We start from the raw sequence: 27,133 nt of genomic DNA on the forward strand, positions 1-27,133 counted from the left end.
CTGTTACGTAAACATTCATTGCAAATGGTGATAGGCTAAAGGGAGGTAGAGAATAGGGTACTGAAGGGGGTTTTTCATAGCAGTGCTTGCGGTGTGGGGTAACTTCCCCGTTCCCCGCAGCCCGGTTGGATCCCCGCTGCTGCTGCGAGGCGGGGCGCTGCGCTCGTCGTGTTCGGACCGTGCTGAGCCGATGCGCTGCATCAGAACGCACTGAGCGCAGCGCAGCGCAGGTGCCGCTCTGCTCTCCGCGTGTCCTCCAAGCGACGGTCGTCGTGGGGGCAGCGGCGGATTCTTGCTCACCTTCCCCGTGGCTGCAGCAAAGCTTTGGGCCGGGCTGTGGAGGACAGCATAGAATCCCTGTAGGCAATTAGGACTGAAAGTGTATCAGTGTGAACGTGGGGCTCGTCAGTTTGGCTGAAATACAAAGCGGGGAAGGCAGCAGAAGCAGGCTGCGTTTGCTTTTCCCTCCCCGTGTCGATTTTTGCTGTTCGCTGTACCACGTTTGATTTGACTCAGGTATTTAATTTTCACGCCCGAGAGGCGTTTCTTCGCAGCCGCGACCCCGGGCCGCCCCTCGGGAACGCGCGGCGCTGCGCGCCCTGCGCTCCGTCAGCCGCCCGCCCCGCCCCGCCCGGCCCCGCCTCCCTCCGCCCAGGGCCGCCGCGGGTTTCCCTTCCGGAGTCACCGCCGCTCCCCCGCCCGCCGGGTTCGCTTCCGGCTCCGCGCGGGGCCGTTCCTGGCGCCGCCGCCGAGGGGAGCGCGGGGCCCATGGAGCCGCGGCTGTGAGGCGGCCCGGGCCCGCCGCGGGAGCCGGGCGGCGGCCGGAGGAGATGGACAAACTGACCATCATCTCAGGATGCCTCTTCCTGGCCGCAGACATCTTCGCCATCGCCAGCCTGGCCAACCCCGACTGGATCAACACCGGCGAGTCCGCGGGTGAGGCGGCGGGGCCGCGGGCAGCTGCCGGGGCAGAGGTGCTGCGGGGCGGGGCTGGCGGCGGCCCGGGCTGTCAGCTGTGGAGGCGGGCTGCCGAGGGCCGTTAGTTCAGAACCCGGCTCTGCTTTTTTTAAAAGAGAACGGGGCGTTTTTCGTGCCCGGGCTGACGCTGTCGGTAGGAGCGGATGATCGCCGCCTGTTGCTGAGGGCGCGGGGCGGGCCGGTCCTGCGGGTCTCCTGAGCTGTGTGCGCTTCAGAGCATCCGCGGGTACGGAGCGGCGCAGAGGGGCGCTGGGCTGGAGGCTTCTGTCCTGTGTGCGTGCGGAGCGTCCCAAAAACTTCCTCCTTCTGCCTCGCCTGGTGCTCAGCTTCCGTAAGGGGACCGAACTCTTCCAAGCATAGCCGTTGCGTCCTTTACTCTGGTGGGGTATTTAAAGCTCGGCGGGCAGGCTGATGGCAGGGCATTCCTCTGGCCGTGCTGTCTTTATCCTTATGGTTTGGCTGCGTTGTTTCTGTCAGTCCAGCCTGGACCCTGGCTGGTTCTGCTTGAGGAGAGGAAGAGTCGCTTCGCCAAGCGCAGCGCTCAGCTCTCCCCATAGGCCGTCCCTGTTCTCCCTGTCTGTTGTGCTCATCTTCCTGCCTGGGGCCCTGAAGAGTACATCCCCCCAGCAGTGTGCTGCAGTAAGGAGCCCTTCTGCAGGCACTGACGGGGACATGAAATAATCCTTGTGATAAACGTGTAGATGTGTCTGTCCATAGATCCTACCCCATGTGTGAGGTGTTGGCTTCTCTCTGCCTGTCCAGCAATGAGATAAGAAAATCTATCTTGAAAAAGCTGCTCGTGGGGGAACAAAGTGCAGACCGTTAATATCTGTTAAAGAAAAACGTGTAATGTCTGTGTATAATACAAAAACAGCTTCTTGATACCACATGCCTAGAAATCATGAATTCTCAGTTACTTGATGGGTGGTTGCTGGAGAACCGCCTGCCATGCCTACCCTGTGCAGTTTTTAGGACTGCAAACAGGCTTTACCTGCAATTAGGCTGGCAAACATGAAATCTGCGTGGATTATTCTGCAGCACTTTTCTGGTTGTGTTTTGACAGACCAGTGACTTATTTTATTGCCGTCTTTTGAAGCCAAATAAATCGTTGGCTTTCTGAAATCACCCAGGAGAGGTGGCTGTCATACCATGGCTTCCTTAATGGCTGTTTGGTAGATCTTTATTGATGTGGGATTTGAATTACTCTGTTCTAAGATTTCTGGCTAGAAGCAATGTAAATGTGCATTTCCAGTGCTTGGAGCTGCTGAAAGGAACCTTTTGCCCAGACTCAAAGGAAGTGCAAGGATGCCCATTCACTCAAGGACTTCCTGTAGTAAGCTCTGTGGTACTGAATGATGAGGTGGCTGTTTCTGAGTGCCATTCAGTAGCCAGAGCTGCTGTGGAGAAGTGCAGCATAGGGGACACTGCTGTGAGGGCGCTGCCTGGACTGTATCCCAGCCCCAGCTGCTAGCGAGATGCAGGAACCCCTCAGCACGTGGACTCGAGCCCTCCCAGCTTGTGTGTTCACAGCTACACCGTAGGTCTTCTGAAGTGTCCTGCTCTCAGCTGGTGGAAGGAACCATTTCTTTGCGTAACCTCTTTGTCCTTTGGTTCATCTGCTGTGGGAATAATTCTGGGTGCTGCTTTACAAGTCAGCTTTGGTACTCACCAAGGAGGAAGGGGAGGACTAGCGTTTCTGCTTAGCTGCTACCCTCAGTCCTGAAGGCGGCACAGAGCAGCCCAGCCTCAGTGCTGCAGCTGCTTGGGGACTGCGTAGAGCAGAGCTCTCAGCAGATGTGGGGACACAGCGCTGCAGCGGCTCCATCACAGCCCTCTGCAGCCATTGAGACTGGAAACCTGGGCTTGGGTTCCAGGAGGAAAATCCATTTGGGGTAAATGCAAAGCAATACGTACATCATACTCCAGTGGTGCTGGTCATTTTCTGCTAAATGGGATATCAAAGCAAATTAGCTGCTTTCATGATTTTTTTTTCTTTTTTTTTTCCTCCCTGAAAAATGTAGATTGCTTTAAATGTTTTATTTAAAGGATCTTATGTTCTCAGGAGAACAGTATGGGGGAAGGGCTGATGTCTCCCAAGTCTTACTCTTACAGGCAGCTTTATAGTCAGTTGAAAACTGTTGGCTGTAAAAATTATTCTCTAGCACTGTAATTATGAGGAAATGAGTGCTATGGAGAGCACCGATGGTTTCAGGTGCTTATCGGACAGGAGAGGTAATGCACCTCCATGGAAGCAGATCCAAGTCTTTGTTTGGTGCTTTTCCTCTACATATTTTTGCAAGAATAATTCCTTATTTTGGTTTCAGGTATTTCATACATCTTTGAGGTTATAAAGGAAAGCTGAAAATCAAATAGATTTTTCTCTCACGGAGCTCTCAGTGAGGTTTAGTTGTACCTCTTGTATAGCAGTGGTAAACACCCATCTGGGAACCTCAGTATTCCTGTATTGACATCCTTTTATTCTTAAACTGGCATTCTGTGTGAGAAATAAGGGCAGAGCTGGCGTTAACATAAGTCAGTGCCTAAACTCCCACTCGTTTCAGTAGTAATGAATTTTGCTCCCTTATCTGCACACTTCTGTAATGAACTTTAAAAGCTGACGGTGCGTTCCCTTTCTGTGTGGGATGGTCTTCCATGGTTTTGATGTCTTGTATGGGAGGAAGGGGGTTACAGGTTATGCCAGCAGCAGCACTCAGTCCTTTTGAGGACCAAAGACCGAACTGGTACACACAGTTGAGATGAGCCATGGTGTGTGCTGGGGGGGGGGGGGGGGGGGTTGGTGATTTGGAATGCTTTTAGGATGGGTCAAATAATTCAGCAGAAGATTTAATCAAATAATCCCTCCCTTCAGCAAGCTGTGCTATTAACTTGTTTTGTGTGTCTTAGTTATACCTGTTATACCTTCCTGTGGAGCACTGGTGATTCCAACTTACAGTACAAAGCAGTGATTAAGTAAAACTGAATGTCAGAATTTAAGTATGGTGGATTACATGTAAAGCAGGTATTTATTGCATCCTCTTATGTTGATACACGCATCACAGTGAGACATAGGGTGAAATCTTATGGCTGCTTTGCGTACACACCACAGCGCAAGCTTGGGTGATGTGAGTGCTCACCAAAAAGCAATCTGCAAAGCCGCTGTGAGCATCAGATGTGTTTAAAATCATGTTCTTGGTTATGTCCCAGAATGAACTTTCCTTTGGCTGCCCCAGGTGAGTGGGCAGAGGCAGTGCTCTGGCACACTGCTGAGCAGGGCAGCGAGTCCCAAGGCTTTGGTGCCTCTAAGAACACCAACTGAAGAGCCATACAAAGCACGTAAGAACTAGCAAGGACTGGCAGAGAACGTAGAAACCCAAGTCCTGAATACTGTAACAAGAGCTGCCTGTAAGTGGTGAGCCCCTGCTGGGAGTGGCTCCAACATCTTTAGCATCTCCATCCATTCCCTTTGACAGCTAGATGTCTTCCAGGCGATGTCAGCACCTCTCAAAGCAGAGGATGTGTGCTGTGTTGGGGTTCTGTCACTGACCAGGCCTTAAGGCGCAAGAAAAGCTAGCAGTAAGGCATTGTAATGAATTAACTTTGTGCTTGCTCAACCGCTCAACTTTTAAACATATGGAACTATTTTATGTGTAGGAAGAATCTCATAAAAGAGTGCTGTGTCGCCCTGGTTGCTTGAGCATGCCAGAGCAGGGAGGAGAGAGCCGTCTGGTTTTGTCCAGAGGGAAACTGAGTTTTGCATTTGCTTTTTATTGTGCAGCTGAATAGTGCTTCTGTTAGGCAAACGTCTTGTTTTCTCTTTAGTGTGAATGTATGCAACTGTTAGTTTGTCTCCCCAAGTCCTATTGAATTACTCAGTCTCTACTGAGTGTTGAAGAAGTAGGTAAGGAATCCATAGTTCAAGGAGTAGAGGTCTGGGAGCCAGTGACTTGTGTTATCCTTCCAGCCCAAGCACCTGGCATGGCTGAGGTTGGGTGTTGGCAAGTTGTCCTGGCAGTGCTCTCGGTAGAACAGAGGTGCTGCTCTTCATCGTGAGAATGGTGAGAAATTGGAAGCAAAGCTTTGATTTTATTTATTTTAAACCTTGGTTTCCTATCAGAGTTTTACTTTGTTAAGCAGAGGATAAATTGAAGAGTAACTGGTACTGCATTTGCCTTTTTCTGATAGTAGGTAGTTTTGGTAGGATATTTGAGCTTGGGGTATGGAGAATAACGTTCTTCGAGGTGTTCATCTCACAGCCACGTGTACAGGTGCTGTAGAACCGGACTGCATTCAGTGTGTGCGGGTGCAGGCCTTGCTCTGCCCTGTGCTTTCCTTAAGAAGCTCATTGTTGTAAATCTGCCTTATAAACGGTACTGATTGTCGTAAAGATGTATTGTTGAGGCTTTGGGAACTGTCTGTGTTTTGCTAATAATAATAATGGTTTGTTTAAATCAACTTAGAGCTGCCTTCAGGCATGCTTACTACGCTCATTGATGTGACGTGACAGCGGGATTAACGGAAGTGCCACTTAAAACATGAATCTTAAAAGTAAAGCTGCAATAGTATGCACTGCACATCAGGGATTTCAGACTCTGAAGTCTGAAAAATGGAATGGTGTTAATGACTGAGGCTTATTAAAAACAGTTGTTCTGCTTAGTGTCCAGCCAGCGCTTAGATGGAAGCAGCGTTACGTAAACTCGGTTTGTACTTCTGCCAAAGCGAAGATCAGTAGGTCAAACTTTTAGGCCTGACCTACTTTTTTTAATAGGTACTTCACAAACTCAGCTGCTTCCTGCATGCGTTTTTGTTAGTCTTGGAGCAAGGTAGAGAGAACTAACTTTTCTTGCCTGCTGCAATGTAGTGGTTAGGATTTACATCACATGTGGAGTGTGTGGCCCACAGCTGTGTATTTCAGAAGAAGGTAAGTGGAGTGATTCGTGGCTGAGGGGGAGCAGTAACCTGTGAGGAGGTTATGTGCTGCTTCTGAATCAAATGCAAAATGGTTTGTAATGTGGTGAAACAAATGCAATATTCTTGTACAGAGTAATACGGGAGAATGATAAGTTATTATAAATTCACAGTTTATAAATCGTTGCATTTTGAAATGAATGTACAATTGCTTTATTGCAAGTTGTTACAACTCACAGGGGTGACATTTTTCCTAGTGGACAGAGTCCTGCTGGGGGCAATATGCAGGAGCCACATCTCTGTGCTAACTTGGCTGCAATCCCCTTTTGTGCTCTTCAGCTGCCCTTCTCAGCCTCACCTTTCCTCCCTAAGCTCTGACTGCTGGAGGTACGCACAGGTCTGAAAAGCTGGAGGTGTGGCCAGGAGGAGGATCTGTGCGGGGTATGCACCTGTTTTAAGCAGAGGGGAAAACATGCTGGAGCGTTTGAGCGGCAAGTGACATTTCCCAAATCCCACAGGAGTCGGTATGGAATTAACAGTTGTAGATTAGATCCTGTCTCAGAGAGAAGCTCTTGGTTTCTTCCTATTTTATTGCATTTGATTTCTTACTTAAGCGTTATCTTGTTTGTGCGTGTTTTTTGTTTTTCTTAAACTTGTCAATAGAATTGATTGCAAAAGTTTGGGCTCTCTTGAGTACCATAGGGCACACAGTGTGGTTGTGCTGGTTTGTTTGCAGGGTGAGCTGACCAGATAGGAGACACTGCACTGAAATGCTGCTTAGGGTTCCAAAGGCCCATAGAGCATGTAGAGTCCAGTGCCACTCTTTAAGCAAGGCACGCTCAGTGCATTATGTCTGTGTCCTTGGGGTGAACTGACGTGCTCCCTGCTGGAGGTTTCAGCAGCCTTCCAGGGAGCTGCTGCAGGAGCAGAGGCAGCATTCCTTGCACAGTGCAGTCAGCACAGCTGGCTGCTACCCAGCAGCCTCACAGTAGGTGTAGTTCTGGGCCATAATTTACAAAGCACTTTGGGATCATTAAGGACGACAGTCTTCCAGGGTATAATGATTAATAATCCACTGTGTTTTAAATTCTTTTCAGCCTAATAGAATTTACGTTACATCTTGAACATCCCCATGAGCAATTCTTTGCATAGATATTGGGCACTCGCTGATAGGGCTGGGCTGCCTCTGAGCTTGTTATTCCCAGTGGTTTATTAATCAAATGGCCTTGTTTGTGGGTGCTGGAGTCAGGGAGTTTGCCTTTGTAGTGCAGGGGCAGATGCTGCTGTGCCGGGCAGTGTGGGGAGCGCTGCGCAGGGAGACGTCAGAAGGGTGAGGAAGGGACTTCTTTTCCTTGGGTTGAATTCTGTTCTGAAACTAATCATGCACTTTAATTAATGTGTTAATGATGTAGTTTTCCGCTGCAGAAACTTGTATGGGAAGCAGCATGTTTCAGTTTGTTTTTGAAACTCACGTGTGGTTCAGCTTCATGCAACAAGATGTGACCAGGCCAGAGAAATCGCTTTAGATTGTGAGCAGGAAGGTTGACAGATATTTCTTCTTTGTGAATGAAGGAAGCAGTAGGATGCTTTACTTGGTGTGATCTGAGGACTTTTGTACAACTGTTCTGATCCACTTGAATGTACACCTGTGAAGCCCCAGACTCAAAAGTCTTGGTGAGATGGTGCTTTGAGATACGCAGAAGGAGTTAAAAACCAGCAGCCCTGCTCTCCAGTTGTAGTCAACCCACGAACAGGTCAGTGTAAGACACGGTGAGGAAAGTGATCCGCTGTAATGTGAAGACCTGCAGTTTGTGTTGGTGCCATCTGTGTCTGTACCACACAGCAGCCCCTGCCAACAGGTCTGAGGGGGGGCACATGGCCGTGTCTGGTGGTGGTGTGGGGAGCAGATGCTCCTGAGATGGGGCAGCACTGCAGGCTGGTGGGTGGAGGGGTGGCTCTTCATGGCTCTGTCTGAAGCCAAATATAACTTCATTAAAACAACAACAGCAACACAAGCCCGTTGGATGCTAAGTGGTGGAGCAGCAGGAGGTGACATAGCTTCTGGCTTTGCACTGAACGCATAGCATAAAACTGGTGAAGCTGACTAGAGGAAAAAAAAAAACATTTAAATGTTGACATTGCCTTTGATCTTTGTTTTTTTAGGCACTGAATTTTGTTATCTTTCAGTAGTCTTATTTTGATGGGGGGAAAAATGGAAATAGCTACAGATTTTTTTTTGTTTATTTTTTAAAATTAGATTCTTGCTTATTTGTTTTAAAGCAACACAAGTTCTCTGTGCTGGGCTCTCTTGCCACTTCAGCAACTAAAGCTTGTAGTGTTCACTGATGGTACTGTCTTGTCATGCAGGCGCTTACGGTGTAAGAAGAGCAGCAACCAGAAGGGTGCTGCTTACTGTAGATCCTGCTTACCAACATTTAATTAATGCTGTCTTCTGAAGTTGGAAAGAACACCTTCAGCGTGGGCAGATTGCTTGACAGTGATAGGTGAGGACACACAGAGCCTTTATTATGTCCTCGGGAGAGTTGTTCCTGTGTTTTGGCCTGAGGACAACTCAGTGTGTGGTGGTTCATCTCTTTAAAACAGACAACATAAAGACCTTGCATTGAAGCCTTGTATGCTGAAGCTCAGAAGTAAACTTGCTGCTTATTGGTCCAAATATCTGCACTTTAAACATCATAGCTCCTAAATCCTGAAGATTGTCATTTGCAGTGATATGCTTTTCTAGTACGTGTCAGTCAGAAGGATCTTTCCCAATATGCTGCCTCTGATTTATTTACTTTCTCGTGGTAGGAGGAGGGAGGAAGGGAGAGCTCTTCTCTGTGGAGGGAGATTTGGTTTGAATTATGCACGGTACCCATACTGAATCGAAAACTTCTGGGGTGATTCAGGCTCCACAGGCTGCTCAGCAGCAAGGCAGGCTTTTCTGCTGATATGTCTTGACGCTTTAAAAGTTATGAAATGAGAATTCTTCTGTTTAAAAGCCGGGAATGAGCTTTGGATTTCTAAAGTGTCAAAAATGGTACCTGATAAATTGTCTGGACATTAGATTGCTAAACAGAATTCACTTAATGGGTTCATCACAGCTACCAAGCTGTTTGAAGGTAGCAAAGCTACGTATTAATGCCAGAATTAGTGTTTTTCTATAAGAAAGTCACTTAGTTTTTGAAACAAAGGAGCATCATTTACATTTGTAGTGCAAGAAGAAAGGTGTGTTTCAAACTCAGTTTGAGAAGAGAATCATCTGAGGGAATAAGTGGAGTAGAAGAGAAATAGCAGTTTACATAATGTACCTTGCAGAACTGCTCTTAAAAATTGCACTGGATATAGCAAGGACTTAGCAAGTAAATCTAATTCTTCATTAAAAGTGATCTTTAAACACTGTAAAACTACTTTTTAGGTGTGTGTTTTGAACCAATAAATATCTACTGGGCATATGAACTGACCGTGCTTCTGGTCACTTGATCCAACAGTATCCGTCTGCTTCAGAGGAGCTCCAAAGCTTTTCCAGGATTACCACAGCTATTAGGTGATGCAAGAGAGAAAGTGTGTCAAAAACGTATGATCTGACATACAAAGGATGGGAATGATAATTCATAATCCCTTTGTTTTGGACTCCTCTGTATTCTGTGCCTTTGCAGTTAATCCTTCTTTACTCTTTTAAGCCTTTCTTTAAATCATCCTCTAACAATAAATCTTATCGTAGTGAGTCAGAGCCTGGTTTCCTCAGTCTGTTGACTGAGCGACATACTGGAACATCCGCAGTAGAAGAATCAATCTGTCATGGCACGTCTCAAGTACTGTACGTGCTTGGTAACCTCAGAGATACCTTAGTGGTGTAGCTGTGGAGTGGCCTATGTACAAACTATGTCCCATCCCTCAAAAAAAGTATGTTGGGGTGGTGGCAGATATGATATTCTTATGATTGATTGGAAATTGATTCTACTTATCTTATATTTGATCCTCTTATGTACCTTTCATAGTTCTTTAGATACGATCCAGATATTGTTGTCCTACACTGACTGAAGTGCAAATGTGAAGGAAAGTGTTACTTGACTTACAGTTACTTACATCCATGCAATTAACTACAGTTAATAATTTACAAAATGCTCAAAGAGGACATTATTTGAGGCTGTAAACATTCTAATGAGTCAGAAGTCTAAACTCCAGTTGACAACCCACTATCTCTTTTAGAAGGCTGACGTTCTGATCATTTTTGGATTAACAAAATCTGAGCTCCACCTGTGGGCATCCTTCAGGGGAACCTCTCCTAGAGACCCTGTGATTTGTCTTGACTGTTGCATACCTCTGAGAACTGAAGTATTCCCCAGTGTTGTTAATCCTTCTTTCGTCATCAGTTCATACCAGAAAGCACAAGCATCCTGCAAAGGCATAGCTTTTTCCTCTAACCTTCTGCATTGCTTACTTAGCAGTGTAATTACTCTTCTTATAAGAGAGGATGCAGAGCCTGGATTCTCACCATGTTTATACTGGGGAAAGCAGCACTGACTGCATGCAACCTGGAGGGACCTCAGAGGCTGTGGTAGGGATGGATCGGCAGTGTCAGTTCTCTGGATTTTGGGTCGGGCAGTGGGATTTCCAGGGAAGTTTTTCCTAGAACACAGAACTTCCTCCAGAACAAAGTCAGTCATTCCCTCTTCCCTCTTTGTGTAATATATAATTTAAAACACTGGTTCAGGGAATTAGTCTGCCATGACCAAAGCACTGCATTCACTCTAGACTATGGAGCTTCCACTTGGATCCAGGAGCATGCTGCAGCTCTGCATAGACAGCTGCAATCTGTTCCTGCTCTTAGATGGATCTGGACCTTTTTCCATTCAAGTTTATTAACTGTACAGAACTTAGAAACTTTCCAAAAATAACTTCATTTCCTCCTGTCCTGATCTCTGTGGCCCAGTAAGTTGCAGGGAATGGCTTAACTGAGCTGCCCTTATTTTACATGTCATTCTCTGGCATGTGACTGTTACCTAACCAGCAGCTATGAATGTTTTAGTGTGCCCATGTAACATGGCTCGATGTACTGTGCTCATTACTAAATCATAACACTTATAGTGTCCTTGCCACATTGGCAGTGCATTGTGCTTTTACCACATTAATTGCTTCATACGCCACAGTGCACCACACCGGCACCCCTCCTGTGCCCACCTGGTCCTGTGTGTTCCCACCATCAAATAGATGAGGGGTGAACATCTGCATAGCTGTTGTCGAGCTGCTGCTTTCCAACCATGGTATCGCTGTGCCACTGTTAATAATTCAGAAGTGATGGAGAGATGGGGGAGTGTAAGGGCTGCAGCACTCTGTGTCTGGGCACAATGTTTGCTGCCTCCTGGGTGGCTGTGCTGTTGCCATGGAAACGGGAGTGGGATGGCACAGCGGTGTGCTGGCATGGGGCTGCTGGCAGCAGCAGCACATCTGCCCAGGTGTCAAACACTGGGGCTCACCTTCCTGCTGTCTGGGGCCTTTTCCCCTCGTTCTCTCAGCAGTTCCATGAAACTTAGTTGTTAAACAGATGATGCTCCCAAGTTTTAGAGCGCGTGTTGAAGAGTTCTGTTGTTGGGGATTTTGTAAAAATACTCAGTGCCAGAAAGTGAGTGTTACTGTGAGGTGAGGTCCTGTAGGAATATGATCATGAAATCTTTCACTGATATAAAGCGGAGTCCTGTTTGTAGTTGGACTGTGGCTAGAGGAAGGTGGTCTGGTGTGTTGCAAGTGCCCTAGTACTTTAGGGAATACAATTACTGTGGAAGACTAAGTACTGCTTCACTGACTGATGTTTGTTCCTCTATTTTGAGCAAGGCTGAACTGGTCTGCAGCACCTGGCTGCCTCCTGGTGCTGCCCTCAGGCTGCAGGTGGGCTGCTGTGTGTATGCAGCCATAGAGCTATCAGTCCTTATCTGCTAGCATTACCTATGCTGCTAGTTTTGTTGCTGTCTTAGGTGCTTAGATTTTCAGCAGTTATGCTGCAATTACTCTTGAAGTAATGCTGAAAGCTTTCTTCATAGGAATAATAGTGCAACTTGATGGCTGGCTTGAGATAACAACAGGGCTGTTCTGCACCAGCTGAGTAGCTCTCCCCTTTCTTGCAGTGACGGACCAGTTAAGGCTAACCAAGGTTTTCTGTACCAGGTTGGATAACTGCCTGGCAACTACTCATGTGCTTCCTTCACAGCAGGACTGAATACCATGCAAACCCTCCTTTCTTTTGAATTCCTTGGCAAATAAATACACCTTTTCTACACCAAATTAGAGTCTTATTTATGGAACCAAAGTGTGTGCCTCCATAGGTATGAACCTGCCCAGCAGAGTAATTCCAGCTGGCTTGCAGGAGGTTCTGTGGCACTAAGCATTGATTCATTTTATACCCATTCTTCTTCTGGGGTCTGCCTTCAACAGATGTTGCTATGGGAGCAAGCTGTGAGGTTTAACTTGCTTCTGCCTCAGTTTTAGTACACAGATGTGGTATCCTGTATTGTGAACAGAAACTTGAAATCCATGAGCATATAATGAAGTTGTTTCTCTAAGCTGCCCCTATGGAACTTTTGGGAGTGCTTCACAGACCTTCATTTGCCCTCTTGCCTCCCAGTAGTCTCCAGTCTCCAGGTTCAACACTTTGAATGTGGAGTGTATCTACTTCAAATTCGTAATCCATGAAGCACACTTAAGAATAAATACTGAGTATGTGTTAGCAAAAGCTTAGTGCTAAAGTATAAAGTTCAGTGTTAGTCCTCCAAAGTAACATATGCTGCAGTTTATTTGCTGATGCTTTAAAAATCCGACTAAAAATAAAGAGTAGAGCAACACACCTGGGCAATGGGTATGATATTTAGGAAAGCATAATCTAAGTAGTTTCTTGCAGCTATCCTTGTGTCTTTTGAAGAGGTGCTAGCTGATACTGATAGACTGGAGGTTTAACCTGTTTGGTTTGTTCCTGGGGGGGCTGGGAATCAACCCTTGGAAGAGTCGGTGCGGGCAGCTAAAAGATTAATTCTTAGAAACGTTAGTTCCAAGTAGAGTTATTTTCTGTTTTCTCTAGCTAAGGCACTACTGGGCTCAGCCTTGATCCCTTCTGAAACTGGCATGTTATATGTGCTCTTTTTAATTGAAAAATATCTTCAGTACCAACTGCAAAGTGAGCCTGAAAGGTGAGTCTGTCATCTCTTTCTAATAATGCCCATTGTCTCTTTCCAGTAATGCAGCAACTATTTGGTAGTTGAAGGAAATACACAAAATGGAATGGAGGCCAGCACAGTGGTTCTTCACAGTGTTGCTTTTGTCAAAGTTAAGATGCATTCAGTTATTGCCATTGTGTTCAGGAGAGGTCTCTGAATTCCAGAAACATCTACTGGTAGAAATATGTCATTTTTTCATTTTTAGAAGTCATTCTTTATTTTAGAACTCCGTTTAGATGGAACTGCTATTAGAAAAATTGTTAAATCTCAGTCTTGCAGAGTGATTGCAGTTAATTTCCTGTTCTGTGATAGTGCAGTGAATAGCCCCTTTATCCCCGAGCTCCTTAATGCTTCGTATGAGGTTCTGCCATGTGTGTGTTTCGGGGACACTGACTTTTAAGGACACGTGCACATCTCCCTTCTGGCCTGGCAGCTTGTTCAAAACGAAAACGTAGCAGACTATGAGAAAGCAGCTGAGAAGCAGTTCATGTAAAACTGTACTGTGCAGGTGTGTGAACTGGGCGAGAGTGCTTGTGTAACTGTGGCTGAGCTCTGTGTAATCCTCGTGCACAGCCGTGGTTTGGCTGCTTTGTATGCAGAGTAGAAAATGCCAATTTTGTAGTTTAATAATTGTGGGTTTTGTAACTGACACATTTTTAAGGACTTTAACTTCTAAGTAAAAATTAATCTCCAAATGTCTCAGCTGATGAATATGTAGTTAAAGTGATACATTTGAATAGGACTGAAAGTTTGTAGGTTACAGGAACGCTTCAAAAGAATTGAATCAGTAATGGTTTTGTTCTTCTCATCCTCCGGGAGTGTATCACAAGCACTAACTCTGTAAGTGTAAATGTAACGTGTATTCCCTTAGTAGCTCTGCTGGCTCCTTTGAATGTTAGCTTGCTTCTTTCTGGGAAAGAGTTGCCTCTTCGTTTTAAACAGATCAACTACAGACAGTTTTTACTTACCAAAATCTGGGGAGGAAGATGTTGACTCTAACACTTTCCACTGTTGACTTTGACTTCTGATTTAGATAAAGGACAATTCTGAGCTCTTTCCTTAAATAATCACAAGAAGAGACGCATTTGAGAAATGTAGGACTTAAGAAGAGGCACTGGAAGAAAAGGATTTTGACCTTATATATTAATATTGAGGTAAAATTTTCAAGATAAAGAGAATTCGCTGTTCAAGTCCACTAAAAGCTGCTTTATGCATGACTCTCAAAAGTACTGATTGTAAATCAGAACTATTTGGGTCTATTTGAAAACCTCATTTTGTGTCACAGAATTGTGTGTTGTGATGCATCCTGTGCTCAACCCTCTGGTTGCATTCCATGTTGCTACTTCAAGAGTCAAATACATCTTAGAATATTTTTGTTTTCTTGGTAGAATTTGTCAATACAGTATGGTGCCTTTGCCAGTCTTGGCCTATGAGGATCTTTTCAACTAGTAGTATAGCTATCCCAGTTGTTGAGTGTAGTAACCCATGTTAGTTGTCAAAATAATTGTCTTGGCTCCAGGGACTCTTTAACAGTTACTGTCAAGAAGTATGGCTGTTGCTTTTTTTTTTTTTAATATTCTTAAAATCTTAATGTGAGCCAAACGCAGATCCCACTGTGAGACCTAAAGGTTTAAAGCTGTCTTTATAGATAAGGGGAAAAGGCATTAGACAATTAAGGACACTTTAGGGGGCTGCATCCTGTTTGGTTACATTATGAAAGTATTTTACCTTGCAAAGATGAGGGAGTGGTGCTCTCTACAGCTCCACCATCATTTCAGCTGGCAGTGGCAGGATTCACAGCAGTGCTTTATTGCTTTGATTAGGGCTCGACTGCCACTCAAGAACCAAATACAGCCTGTAGCTATCTCACTGCAATTTATGCAAGTGTTTGATGAAAGAACATGAAGATAGATGTTTTAAACATGTCCCCTCTATCCTCTGTCTTTGACAGGCTTATTAAGGCTCATCAAAGAAAGAATCCCTTATTTTGGAACAAACCTGAGATTCAGTTTGCAATTGAGCGCCCCTCAGAGAGGATTTTGAAAGTTTACATGCCTCTCTGCTGTGTATTTTCAGGTGCTCTCACAGTTGGCCTTGTGCGACAGTGTCAAACCATCCATGGACGTGACAGGACCTGTATTCCTCCACGGCTGCCTCCTGAGTGGGTCACTACGTTATTTTTCATCATAATGGGAATCATTTCACTAACTGTCACATGTGGTTTGCTGGTGGCTTCCCACTGGCGAAGAGAAGCTACTAAATATGCCCGCTGGATAGCTTTCACTGGAAGTAAGTGACCTCAACTGCACAGTTGACCTGTACACAGGATAAACTGGTGGAGTCTGAAATAACACATAGCGTTGTCAGGGAACAGTTCTTAGGGCTCCTTCTTTACAAAGTGTTCTTTCTCTTCAAATACTGCATCTGAGAGAAAAAGGAAATCGTTCAAAAACTGAGGGATTAATATCTTAAGTGACTGATTATTGAGAGGGATTGATAGCCTGTGAGTACAAGGTGAGAGAAAGGAGGGCCTCGTATGCCCTGACTCCTTTGCCTTCCTTGAGGAGTGCCATTTGCTGACCTGTGAAAATGAGCAGAGACAGAAAGAGGTCAGTCCTGGATCATTCTTCCTTCCCCACACCCCTATATCCAGTACTTCTAGCCGAATGGGATGACTGGGAATTCCCCTGTGCAGGGGAAGCAGTCGATGCGTCTGAGACTTACTGCAGTCTGAAGTCCATCCCTACTTCAGGTGTCGCTGTTGAATACCTCATTCAATGTTGATGCTGGTTCAGTCCTGCTTGATGCTCACAACAGGTGTTTTATTCACAGTATCTGCATCCTAATTGGCTATGGGGGAGGACTGCCCACTGCAGAGCACCTGCTGTGCTTCACAGCTCTGAGACTTGCTTCCCATAAGCGTCCTGCAGCAGTTCTTTATCAGAGGGAATAGCACTAATGCCTTTTTGCCTCCCTTCGTTTTGCACTGCATGAGCACCAGCATAATTCCTCACAGCAAAGACTGAGCCTCCTCCAGCACTCCAGCAGCCCTATGTTTCTACACAGGGAAATATATGCTGTGCCTACTTCAGTGCAAAAGAAAAGCAGTTAACCCACAAGTAAGGGAATAACTCTCAAACTTCCTTTTCCTTGATGTGTGTTCCAGGCTTATACCGGCTGTGAAATGGTGCTTTAATGATGCTGATGACAGCATGAAAGAATTCAAAACCTGACTGCTTTTAAGTTGACATATGACAACAGTGTACACACTAACTAGAAAATGCAAGTTTGTGGTTTATACAAACATAAGTAAGGTTTAATGGCAGTCTGTGGCATCTAATGACATTTATTATAAATGAATTTAAGGTTGTTTGGGGAAGGGAATAGTGTGTTAACAAAAAAAAATAAAAGCAAACAAAAAACATGCCCTGAGCTTCAACAGAGGCACTTTGCTGAGGCACTCGTACAATCAAAGCTGTCTTTCTGGCAACTTTTCTATGTTGCATATTAAACTGTCAGTGCTGCTATTGCAGACAAAGGAGCTATTGAAGTGCTGTATCCATTGTGGTTGGCTTTTATTCATTTTCCGATGAATGGCTAAAATAGACATACATATTGTTGAATGTCCCATGCCAGCTTTTCTAGTTGCCATTGTCTATTAATACATATTTCATGTGTATCTAACGTACACAGGAAGGGTTTAAATTCAAAATGCTATATAGGATTAAGTTGCTTGCAGTGAGCAGATTTCAAAGCTATTTAGATCTCAACCAGGTGCTTGGTTGTTTGTGGATTGCTGGGGTTTTTTAAGTGCTATATAACATTTATTTATTGAGGGTTTTTTTCCCCACAATTTATAGCTTGCATTTTGATTTTTACATATTTTAATTCTTTAAAATATTTCTAATAATCAAATCTTTGCATCTTCAGTTTTCTACAACTTTGATGCTTATTTCAGCTAAAAATTCTGATACCCTAAAGCTTGTTTGGTTTTGTTCCCCTTCCCCCCCCCCCCCCCCCCCCCCGTGGATTCCTTTGGGCTTGCAATAGGATCATTATTAGAAGCCTTAACTATAGAAGGATACTGCTTTGTTTCAGCACTTACCTTTGTTATGAGATGTTTAATAATGAATAATGAACATTAATTTGTTCTCTTGCAACTCAGAATTATTCTATTAAGATACATTTGCTGTGTTGCTGAAATTCACCGTGTTTGATATTTATCTCCAATACGTATGATTCTATGAACTTTGTATTAATAACGATGATGGGAAATTTTATTTCTTAACTCACTTATAAGAAAAGTCACTTTGGGAAAAGAGGTGAATGGAAGGCAGAGTTCTTTATTTTTCAGGAAGTCGATATAAGCAGCTTCTGTGGTTCACTGTGTGGCAACACAAATGAGTATTCTATCTGTAGATTGGTATTAGGATGCATGCTAACGTGTGGCATTAACTACCATGACTACCACAAACCTTCCTGTGAGGTGGCAGAGTGCTGTATTATGAAAACGTGGGTAACTCATTAGAACAGAGTAGGGAAAACTTCATAATTGTATTACATTTCTTCTGCAGGTGATTTCAAGACTGAACAGCCCAGTACAGGCGGCTAGCAGATACTCTCCTCGCAGAACTTTCAGAACATGACATAGGATGTGCTGTCCTAAGTGGCAGTGAAGTCTGCTGGGATTGCTAAAGGCATCTCTGGGACTGGCAGCTCTGTTCTCTTCAAATGCAAGGGGGGTCTAGATGAAATCATCTAACGGCAAAGGAGTGCTCTTGCTCAGCCCTTTTCCTTGCAACTCTGCCAGCAACAAGGAGAGCCAGGCAAGAGGTCACTCTTGCCCCACTTGTGTTGGAATTTGACCCCAATGGGTTAAGTCAGTTTGTTGCAGATCCCCTCTAGCTACCCTTCTGTCCGATGTGGTGAAATGCAGTCCAGAGAAGTTATGAGAAAGTCTCATTCTTATCCATAGGTGACTATCTGAAATACCTCTGTTTTTGAGGAAGAAGATGAAGACCTCCCTTGCAGAAGAGAAAGGTCTTTAAAGAGCAGCTCCATGTAGCTGGTTTAACAATATTACGTAGGGAAAAAGAACTTCTCGATTCTTTTGATTTTTATGATAATCACATGAAAGACTCCTAAGGAAGTATTTGATGTTTTCCTCAATTGATAGAATTCTGCAGAGTAAATTGGTGCAAACATCTTCAGCACTTCATTCCTTTGCTCACTTTACAGAGCACAGTATGATAATTCAGGGAAGAAGAGTCCAGGTCATAAACTAGTGCTGATTGCTTGGCATGCCTATACCAACACCTTCACAGAGAAGCAAAGGTAGGATAGAGTTTTTCTGCTACAACTAAAAGATTAAGATAGTATTAGATTGATTTTTAGATATTGTTTTGGATTGTAATGACTTAATATTCAGGCTGTTGGCTTCAGCTTCTGTTGCAGTCTCATTTTCACTTAAATATTTTACCCAGGTTATGTCTGTGGTGGGATCTACAGGTCCCTGAATGAGTCTTCGCACAAATCCCTCTGTTCTCAGCAGGTTTTGTTGGCACTACTGATGACAGCAGAGAAAGCTGATTGCTTTTCTTTTTGTTTCCAGTGAAGGTCACAAAGGAGTAGCTCTCCTGAAGTAAGAATCAGAACTTTTTCTCTCAGCAATGAAACCATTCTCCTCGATTTCTTAATCATATTGAGTTTTAAGCTAACTGCATTATGTACTTTTTTTGTAGTGGAAATCTTGCTTGTAATAATGTCATCTTGGATGATGCTTTTCAACGGTGCGCTTTCTAAATGAGAGTTATTGCTGAGTGGTCTTCTCTGTCTTGTTTAGCTAATGGGCACATAAAGGACAATTTTACTGTCATGTATGCTCTTTTCTGTTTACACTTCTGAAAGGATGCTCCTGAGAGTATTTACTGGCACTGTATTTGCATCTTTCCTCAGCCACTGATTGTTTTACTACATAGAAACTTGTCTTTTTGGCTTCCCTGCAAACTAGCTTTGTAGGTAGGAGGGAGGTTTCAGTCTTTCAGGCCATGTTGCATGAATGACAAAAGTCCAAAAGTCTTCCTAATGGCAAATGCGAAAGGTTTCATATTCTTCTTGTAGGGTTATTCAAGACTCACAGTATTCCTAACTGATGTGATAGGTATTGTGACCCTGGGCGTAGATGCTGTCAAAACTATCATTGCTCTTTGAGCCCTGTTAACTGTAGTGTCAAATTCACACACTGTGATGAAGTATGGATTCCATCTTGGTGTTCATTTCTGTGCTGCCCAGGTCTTTGTGTGCATCTTCAGTAAAAGAGGCATTATAAACTTGTAGATGTGCCTCGCCTGTTGATGGCAGCCAAAAATCTATCAGCTCTTCATTGCATGGTATTGCTTACCTGTTGCTCAAACTAAGTGTCTGTTGCCATCCTAACTCTGTACTGCTTTGTCACTGATTATGCCCCATGATATGGTGGTGTAGATTGGTAGCAGACAAGTAACCTGGTTTTGGTACTGTTCCATGCATCTCTGAACCATACTTCATTTTTTTAAAATATGCTTTACCCTGGATTCATAGAAGTTATTGCCACTGAATGCTCAAAACAATTTTGAGCTTAAGAATTAAAGGAATTAGGCCTCTTTTGACAGCCACTGGAAGTAGCCTAGAAATGATTGTGTTCTGTTACTGAATACTTTTGTTACTAGAAATTGTAATGGTTGTCTTTTCTGCAGTTTTTCCTTAAAATTGTAAGTACAGACTGTTAAGGGAGAAGTTCTTTATGGGCAGCTGGAGGTGTTGCTGGAAATCCACTGAGTTTATACTACCATGTATGAACAGATACATTTGTTTTATAGCTTGTATAAGAAATTCCTACCCTCTAGCCAACAATTCTTCTTCTTAAAGAATACACACTGAGTTAACTGAGTGCTTCCTCTCTTAGAATGTCTCTTTAGTTGTGGTGTTGTTTTTTTAGTACATTTATCATGTGTCTTTTCTTACTATCATCTGAAAAATTTACCATAATTTGGCTTCCTAGACTGACAAAGAACTTGATGAAAACTGTTACTCATTTCCTATTTGACTAGGTTAAAAATTCAGACCACACTGAGTAGAATTGCTCATAGGGCTGTTGTTATTTAGAAGAAGAAAGGTCTCTGGTTACTTCTGAAATGCAGATGTGTATCAGTGTTATTCACACTGCCTGCATTTGCAGAATTTATTTTTTTTTCCTCCTGTGAGCTGGGGGAGAGTTGAGGTATCTGCACGCTTCTGTCCTCAGGCAGAAGTACAAGGAGTCACTGGGCACGTGCTCCCCATGGCAACAGTGCCACCAGCAGCTCTCAGACCTACAGCACTGCTGGGTTTGTGTGTGTACAACGTGCCTCAAAGAGCAATTGCTTAGTAAAGAGAGATAAAGATCTATTCTTCAGCCTTATCCGTGAGGCCATCAGAACTTTTCCAGTTGTGTAGTTCTTGAATGTGATAAGGGAGACTTAAGCTTAAAACTGCACGTGGTGGTTTCAGCATTCTCAAGCTATTTCCTACATGCTTACTGCTGTTAAAATGTAACAGCAATTCTGTAAATAACTGAAATGTTCTTCAGGGACAAACTGGATGTAGTAGAAAATGTTGAGTTACCGTAAAGTCAACCGTCCTCAGAGCACTGTTTAAACTGTTACTAATGATGTGTTGCATTTCTAAGTACTCATTGTCAACCACTGTTTCCTGGACCACTCCAATGGAGAGCTCTTCTGCACTTAAAGTGATGTGCTCAAGAAGCACATACCTGAGCTTTCTCCCCTTAGCTGGACCCCTTAAGATGCAATTTAAAAAGGGGGAATATTCATTAAGGATTTGATTGTGTAGTATGGGATGATGTGGATCCATAACAATATATTTAAAAGCTTTAGGATTAAATAATATTTAATATGTGGCTTCTGGTTCTTTGGTATTGTTTTATAGCCTAATATAGCACTGAGCAAGAGTTTAGTAACTGCAGCTGCCAGGTTTGCTTGTGCACTTTTTTATCCTCAATCTGCTGATGAAGTTTCATTAAAAGCAAGGCACAAGCTCCCTCTAGTGGAACTATTGATGCATTTCGTTATTTTGATTTTTATTTATTTATTCCCAACTAAGTATCTTAGTATAAGCAGAGAAGCTGATTCTCATATTAGCAGCATTTGACTCAAAACGTGTGTAAACTGTTTCATGCGTTTAGGAAGGCAAAGAACAGCTGATGGTTGGATATGCATTGCGTGATCAAACCATCCTGTTTTGTTTGTGCAGATCCTGCATAGGCCTTTCCTGAATTCAGCTTCATCATGCTCATAACTAGTCTCTGCCACAGAATGTGATTGCTCTTCCATGAAGCTGAGACCTGTACTATGTGCACCACAATGTTTTCAGCATTAAGATATAAAATGTGATAAGCATTTCATCTTGTATAAACATGGAGTTCATTTTAAAAAAGCTGTTAGTATTGCCGTGTAACACTGTAGCTGGAAAAACCAGAATATTAGCCAGAAGAGTAGTGAAATTACGTTCCAAAATATTGAAGCCGCTCTACCCATCATATCCTCAGCTGGAAAGAGTAGAGACTGTCTTGATGTCCTCATAAGAACAGGTGAGCTGCTGAATTTGCTGTAGGTACCTTTGGAAATAAAAGCATCTGGAGCACTGCTGACTTGCACAGGAACCAGCAGTTAAGGTGCTAGCTATTACTATTGCCAACGTTAGGGATTGTTTGGGTTGGTTTGGTTTTGTGTTGCTTTTTGCTGTTGCTTAAGTACAGTACCAATATTTCTTACTAAGAAAAAGCAGCAATCTGTGCTAAGTGACAGAAGACTGAATAAATTAGTATGTAGTATGCTTTATTCAGGCAGAGGCATTGTAGCTTGGCTTGAATTTTGTGAATTTTTTCTCATTTTATATAAACACTTTGAGGACTGGGAGATGGTTATGTCAATTGTGCTTCATATTAGGAGATGATTGTATGAATGTTTATAGAGTTGGTGGAAGAACAGAACAGGTTCAACTCCTGTGTCCCTCCGATATAAAATAAGGATGTTCCACTCACGGTAAATGATGTTTGAAAGAAAGTTGAAATACTCAGAAGTGAAATAAGAATAAGGCACTAATTGTTGACTTAAGTAGTAGAAATAAAAGTCTGTGTTGTTCTAATACTGATTGAAGAAAAAGAAAGGGTGGGGAAAAGACAGTGTCTATTGCTATAGTCTTGAATATGCAGTCAAGCCAACTTAAAAGATATATATTTTTTATTGTGAGAAATCTCTTGCCTCTTAGAGATGCCATATATATTTGGAAGCCCTTCCCTTGCTGGAGACAGTACAAGTCTGCATATTGCCGTGTTCCCATTAAATAAGGTTACTTACCCAGAGCTATCTTACAGCAACATTGGTGTTCTCATCTGGGAAAGATTACAGCAACTGTGTATTTGTACTGAGGAATGCTGGCCACTATTAATATCTGAAGGCCCGTGAAATCTATCAGGTAATTGCAGTGAATGGCTTCAGTAGGGATTCTGTGATTGTTTGTTTTTTTTTTAATTTTGTATATTCAAACAGGGTCAGTTGTAAGCATGAACCACATACCTGAGCGTAACTGTTCAAGTGAAGTAAGAGGTCCCATTGCTCGGTTCTCTTAAGTTCACGAAATTTGAACTTGATGTTTTTCACTAAGAATCTTAGATTGAATTGAATCAGAAAACCTTCTTTGAAGTCCAATGGAAGATCTTAAGGAGATTTCGTTACTTAAGAAACAATCATGTGAATTTAGGAAACTGATATATTTTAATGAAAGAAATCATCATAACAGTCTCTGTTTGCAATGTTTAGCAAAACTTCTACAGGAAAAGAATTTTTGTGAGAGAGAGGATGACTGCAATTGGTAGAAGACAACTCTGATAATAAAAAGGGAATGTGAATGTTTGTTTAGCTTGATTTGGGGGGAAATGACTGTCTAAAACAACTGGAGAAGTAACTGACTGCATTCATGGATAGTGATAGAATTATATCTTCCAAACTTTTATTATGTAATAACAGTTGATGATCTGGTGAGCAGAGCTGAAATTACTATCAAAATGGTGATCTTTTAGTATTTGTGGGATCTTCAAAAGGCAAGGTAGAGTCTAATCAATCATTGAAAGCTAGTTAGAGATGGGAATATCTCAGCTTTTCAGTTCGCTCAAAATACGTTGCTTTTCTGTACTGCTCTATGAACTGTTAAGTATTTTGATTCTAACACTTTTTTTTTTTCTCTTTTCTTTGCAGTGATTCTATTCTGTATGGCAGCCCTAATATTTCCAATAGGATTTTACATCAATGAAGTCGGAGGTCAACCGTATAAATTACCCAATAACACAGTGGTTGGGTCTTCGTACGTACTGTTTGTCTTATCCATTTTCTTTACAATAGTTGGACTTCTATTTGCTGGCAAAGTTTGTTTACCTGGCTGATGAATGTTGAACTGCGGGACTTTGTTTTGGAAAAGAGCAAGACATCAGAATTGCATTCTCAGGAGGATGCCTAGACGTGACTATCAAACACTCACTGAAAAGAGGAATGCTTTGACTTTTTCTCACTATGCACTTTGGATTAAAAAAAGGAGAGCCTTTCCCATAACCAAATACAGACAACGTTGACTAATCTCCTGAGCATATTTAATGCAGTCAGGTCTGCACTGTGATAGGAACTAGTGAAGAATGCTTTACACTGAGAAGCATAATGCCCCATGTTACTGTACTGTTCTAGTTTTTAATGTCCAATGATTTGGAAGTCAAAGTATTTATGAACTTTGTGGTAGACCAGAGGGTTGCAGAGGAATGCAAGTGAGGCTGGCCTCGCTGTGTAGGAGATTAGTATTTTACATCCTCTGTCTCATGAGCAAAGCCTTTGGCACCAGTATGGATCAATCTTTTGTTGCTGCACCAAGAAGCCAATAGAGCAAACGTTCTCCAAAATGTATGTACCATCAAGAAGACATACATCTCCCTCCTCCCCCATAAGCTGTAGAAAAACACTAAAGAACATTTTAGAGGGGGATTTCTTCCTTATATTTATATAAATATATATATAAATATATATATATTTTGCTGATGCAGTATACAGTGTGTGTGTATGTGTGCGTGTGTATATACACATATGTATATATTTGTATATACACACAAATGGTTCCTGGAAAAGAACTCAGAACGCTTTGCTAGCAAAACACTGTGGTGTGCAAAACTAGAACTCAATAGAAAAAAAAAGCCATTTCTCTGAAGGCCACATAGCTGAGAGTCTTCAGTTTACCTCATTCTTTGTAGCAGCCCTTGATTTTAACAGTTTTTGTATTAGGTACAAACAATCCCATGCCTTTTTAGGTGCAATTTTAAGTTAAGCTAAAATTCTTTTTATGGTAATTTATTTGTATATGAGGGTGGAAGGTGAGATCATGTCATACCTTAAAGTTAAAATGCTAATTTTGGGAAACTGACACTATTTAAATTATTAGCAACTGTTGTACAGAAAGTCTCTTTTTCTACTGCGTTGTTATATTAACACTCATTTGTGTTCAAACATAGCTGTTTACCATAGATGAGCATTTCTCTAGCACAGGTAAAATGTAATGTTTAAAGTAATGCAAACACTATTTCACTGCAAGGACGGATGGACTTATTCACTTTTACAAAAAAAGAAAAGCAATATCATTGTATAAACAGTATATGCCTCATTTACTAAACTTACTATAAATGCAGATTTAAGGGCCAACCAGATTTAAAGTAAATATTCCTCACAAAAAAGCAGTTTTACTTTTCTACACAGAAATAAATCCTTGGCTCCATAGGTGTTGTCATAATTTACTACTCAGTCTACTGAGTAGAAAGTAATATTTTTGTTAGTGTCCCAGGAGTGCTGTCTGCACTCTCAGTATCTGTTTTCCAGTTAATCTGTGATTTACCAAAATAATCACTTATCTGATAACCTTAAGTGTTTGAAGATAAGACAGTCTGCTCAATTCTTCTAAACTGTGTACCAGTCAGTTCCTGCAGGATTCCTGTTCTAGCACTTCTCCCTGATTCTGCTGAATTAAACGGTTCATTGTTCATATTTTGATGATCTTGAACAAACTTGTCATTGTAACAGTCTATGAGTGACTTTTTTTCCCTTACAGGTGGAAGTATTCATAGGATACTAAGTTTTTCTTAAGTACTGTACCCTATAAATACAGTCAGGCCCCAGCTATTTGTAAATGATGGCTGAAATATGATTTGGTTCCTAACTTAAGTCTTTATCAGTATGAATGTTCCGATTCCTTCCATTGGTGTTGGTGGGACGATATATTAACTGAAGATAAAATGTCAGGTTCAGCTGCTGGATATGTCTAAATTTTCAATGTTACTGTGGGTTTAGCGAAAGCTGAAGTATTTGCTCAAACTTAGATTTAAATTATGACAAAGAAAAGCTCTTCTGTTTTCAGAAATACCACTTTTTGTAAATAGTTCTAGATCCTTGTAACTGGAACGTAGAGGGTGGAAGAGTTTCTTGGCTGCCAAGATGCCACCCCTCGCCTACTTATTTCAGGTATAGTAACATTGTGTATACAGTGGATTTAGGCTTCAGTTAAATGGGTCATTATAAAATTAAAAAATACAAATACTGTTCTTGAAGCATAGCCAGACTGTGGCATGCTGGCTGGAAATTGATCTGATCTGCCAATGCTGTTGCTATGAATTATTAAATAACAGATGTAACCAGCCAGCTGTTTTATTCACAATTGGAGCATTTTGAGTCCAGAAATAGATACAGCCATCTGCATTAAAAATAAAATGACTCCATCAGTAAATGAAGAGACAGCTGTCAACAGTTGCTTTTAATAACGTCACTAAGTACTATATAGTACAGTATTAATTTATAGCAGAAAATCATATCTTGTAAACTGTATATAAAACACTGTTTCATGGTGCAATCATTTGTCAAACTTTTGTCTGTTACTTTTGTTTGAAAGATGTGTACATTATTCTTCAATACCTAAGAGCATCACTGTAAAATCTGCTGAATATTATTTATAGGTTCTATTTGCACAAGGTTTAAACTACAGAAAGTTCGTACTGAACATGCCTAAACATCTGTAGACTTTTTCAGTTTATGAAAAGTTCCCATACAAGTCTTCTCCAAAGGTAATCCCGTATTTATGTTGAGTGTTTACATAAACTTTTCTATTTCTGCCATTCGTTTTTTGAAGGACGGCGCATTTTGTGCATCACTAGAAATTCTTCAGTCTTCTGCTTCCAAATTCTCCAGAGGGTTATTGCTATGTGCACGTTGTTTATTCGGCTAACAAAGCGTGAGATCAGAAGCTTGAAATACCTTCAGAATGAAAACCGTTCGGTATGTTTATGTAAATCTCATGGTTGAGACACGATCCCCTCAGAGCCATTTGTTCTAGGGGTGAGTAGAATGTGCTTCCCTGAGTGCACGAGTCCAACCCGTCACGTTCAGCACTCATGGTGCTTTGCTGGCAGGGACACCCGGCGCACCAGAACTGGGGCAGGGCTGTGCTCCTGAGCCTGACCCTCTGGCCGCCATGCCAGCTGGGCCCTGTATTATGCCTGTGTTTCAGAGCTGTTACTTAACCACTTCAGAACACACGTGTAGATAATAAAATTGTCCTCTTAAAAACTGTGTGAAGGATGAAAATAATGAAGGAAACGGTGTCCGCCAGCGGCTCTGCGGCCCGGGCATCCCGTTGCTCCCTGCCCCAGGCCTGGCTGCCTGCATCCGTCCGTCTGCCTTTACTGAGGAGTGTTTTTTAAGTGCTTACAACATTTCTTTTTTTATTTCTTTTTTTTTTTTTTTTAATTGATGATTTCTGAATAAATGTTAATACAAACTGTATAAAAATGAACATAATTTTCTTCACACTTGTATTTTTGTTATTGAGCAAGTTTATCAAAATAAATTGTCTACTAAAACCCCCGGCCGTGCCTGCGCTGACTGAGGTGGGGGCGGCCGCGCAGCCGGGGGCCGTGCCCTCCTCAC

The 27,133-nt window shown here is 42.6% G+C and overlaps 1 protein-coding gene and 1 long non-coding RNA gene across 13 annotated transcripts; one reads left to right on the forward strand and one right to left on the reverse strand.

Annotated features, from left to right (window-relative positions):
- The first annotated feature begins 726 nt into the window (after window positions 1-726).
- C16orf52 (C16orf52 homolog) lies at window positions 727-27,066 on the forward strand. Of its 11 annotated transcripts, XR_006931489.1 has the most exons (8): window positions 727-936; window positions 12,956-13,064; window positions 14,125-14,245; window positions 15,168-15,380; window positions 17,666-18,425; window positions 21,381-21,717; window positions 22,504-22,604; window positions 23,384-23,519. XR_006931489.1 is itself a non-coding variant. In XM_414916.6 (3 exons), the coding sequence occupies exons 1-3, from the start codon at window positions 831-833 to the stop codon at window positions 23,566-23,568; spliced, it is 504 nt and encodes a 167-aa protein (XP_414916.2). In that variant the 5' UTR covers window positions 727-830; the 3' UTR covers window positions 23,569-27,066. The 11 variants fall into 11 exon arrangements, 1 of the variants encoding a protein (XP_414916.2); XR_005839978.2 differs by having other exon boundaries at window positions 21,381-22,604; XR_006931488.1 differs by having other exon boundaries at window positions 18,330-18,425; window positions 21,381-22,604.
- Window positions 5,902-11,203, reverse strand: LOC107054626. Of its 2 annotated transcripts, none has more exons than XR_005839986.1 (3): window positions 11,068-11,203; window positions 9,348-9,423; window positions 5,902-6,332 (listed from the first exon to the last, which is right to left on the reverse strand). It is a non-coding gene; the product is annotated as an uncharacterized LOC107054626 (long non-coding RNA). The 2 variants fall into 2 exon arrangements; XR_005839985.1 differs by lacking the exon at window positions 5,902-6,332 and adding an exon at window positions 7,850-7,987.
- Window positions 27,067-27,133: the final 67 nt, after the last annotated feature.

This window comes from Gallus gallus, chromosome 14, assembly GCF_016699485.2.
Source record: "Gallus gallus isolate bGalGal1 chromosome 14, bGalGal1.mat.broiler.GRCg7b, whole genome shotgun sequence".
Lineage (NCBI taxonomy): Eukaryota > Metazoa > Chordata > Aves > Galliformes > Phasianidae > Gallus > Gallus gallus.

What these genes read in the sequence shown, in the direction of transcription:
- C16orf52 (XM_414916.6), top strand. Translation starts at nt 831, where the DNA reads ATGGACAAACTGACCATCATCTCAGGATGCCTCTTCCTGGCCGCAGAC. An exon ending in CAACACCGGCGAGTCCGCGG is followed by an intron (nt 937 to 15,167) that starts GTGAGGCGGCGG and finishes GTGTATTTTCAG; the next exon opens with GTGCTCTCACAGTTGGCCTT. An exon ending in CTGGATAGCTTTCACTGGAA is followed by an intron (nt 15,381 to 23,383) that starts GTAAGTGACCTC and finishes TTTTCTTTGCAG; the next exon opens with TGATTCTATTCTGTATGGCA.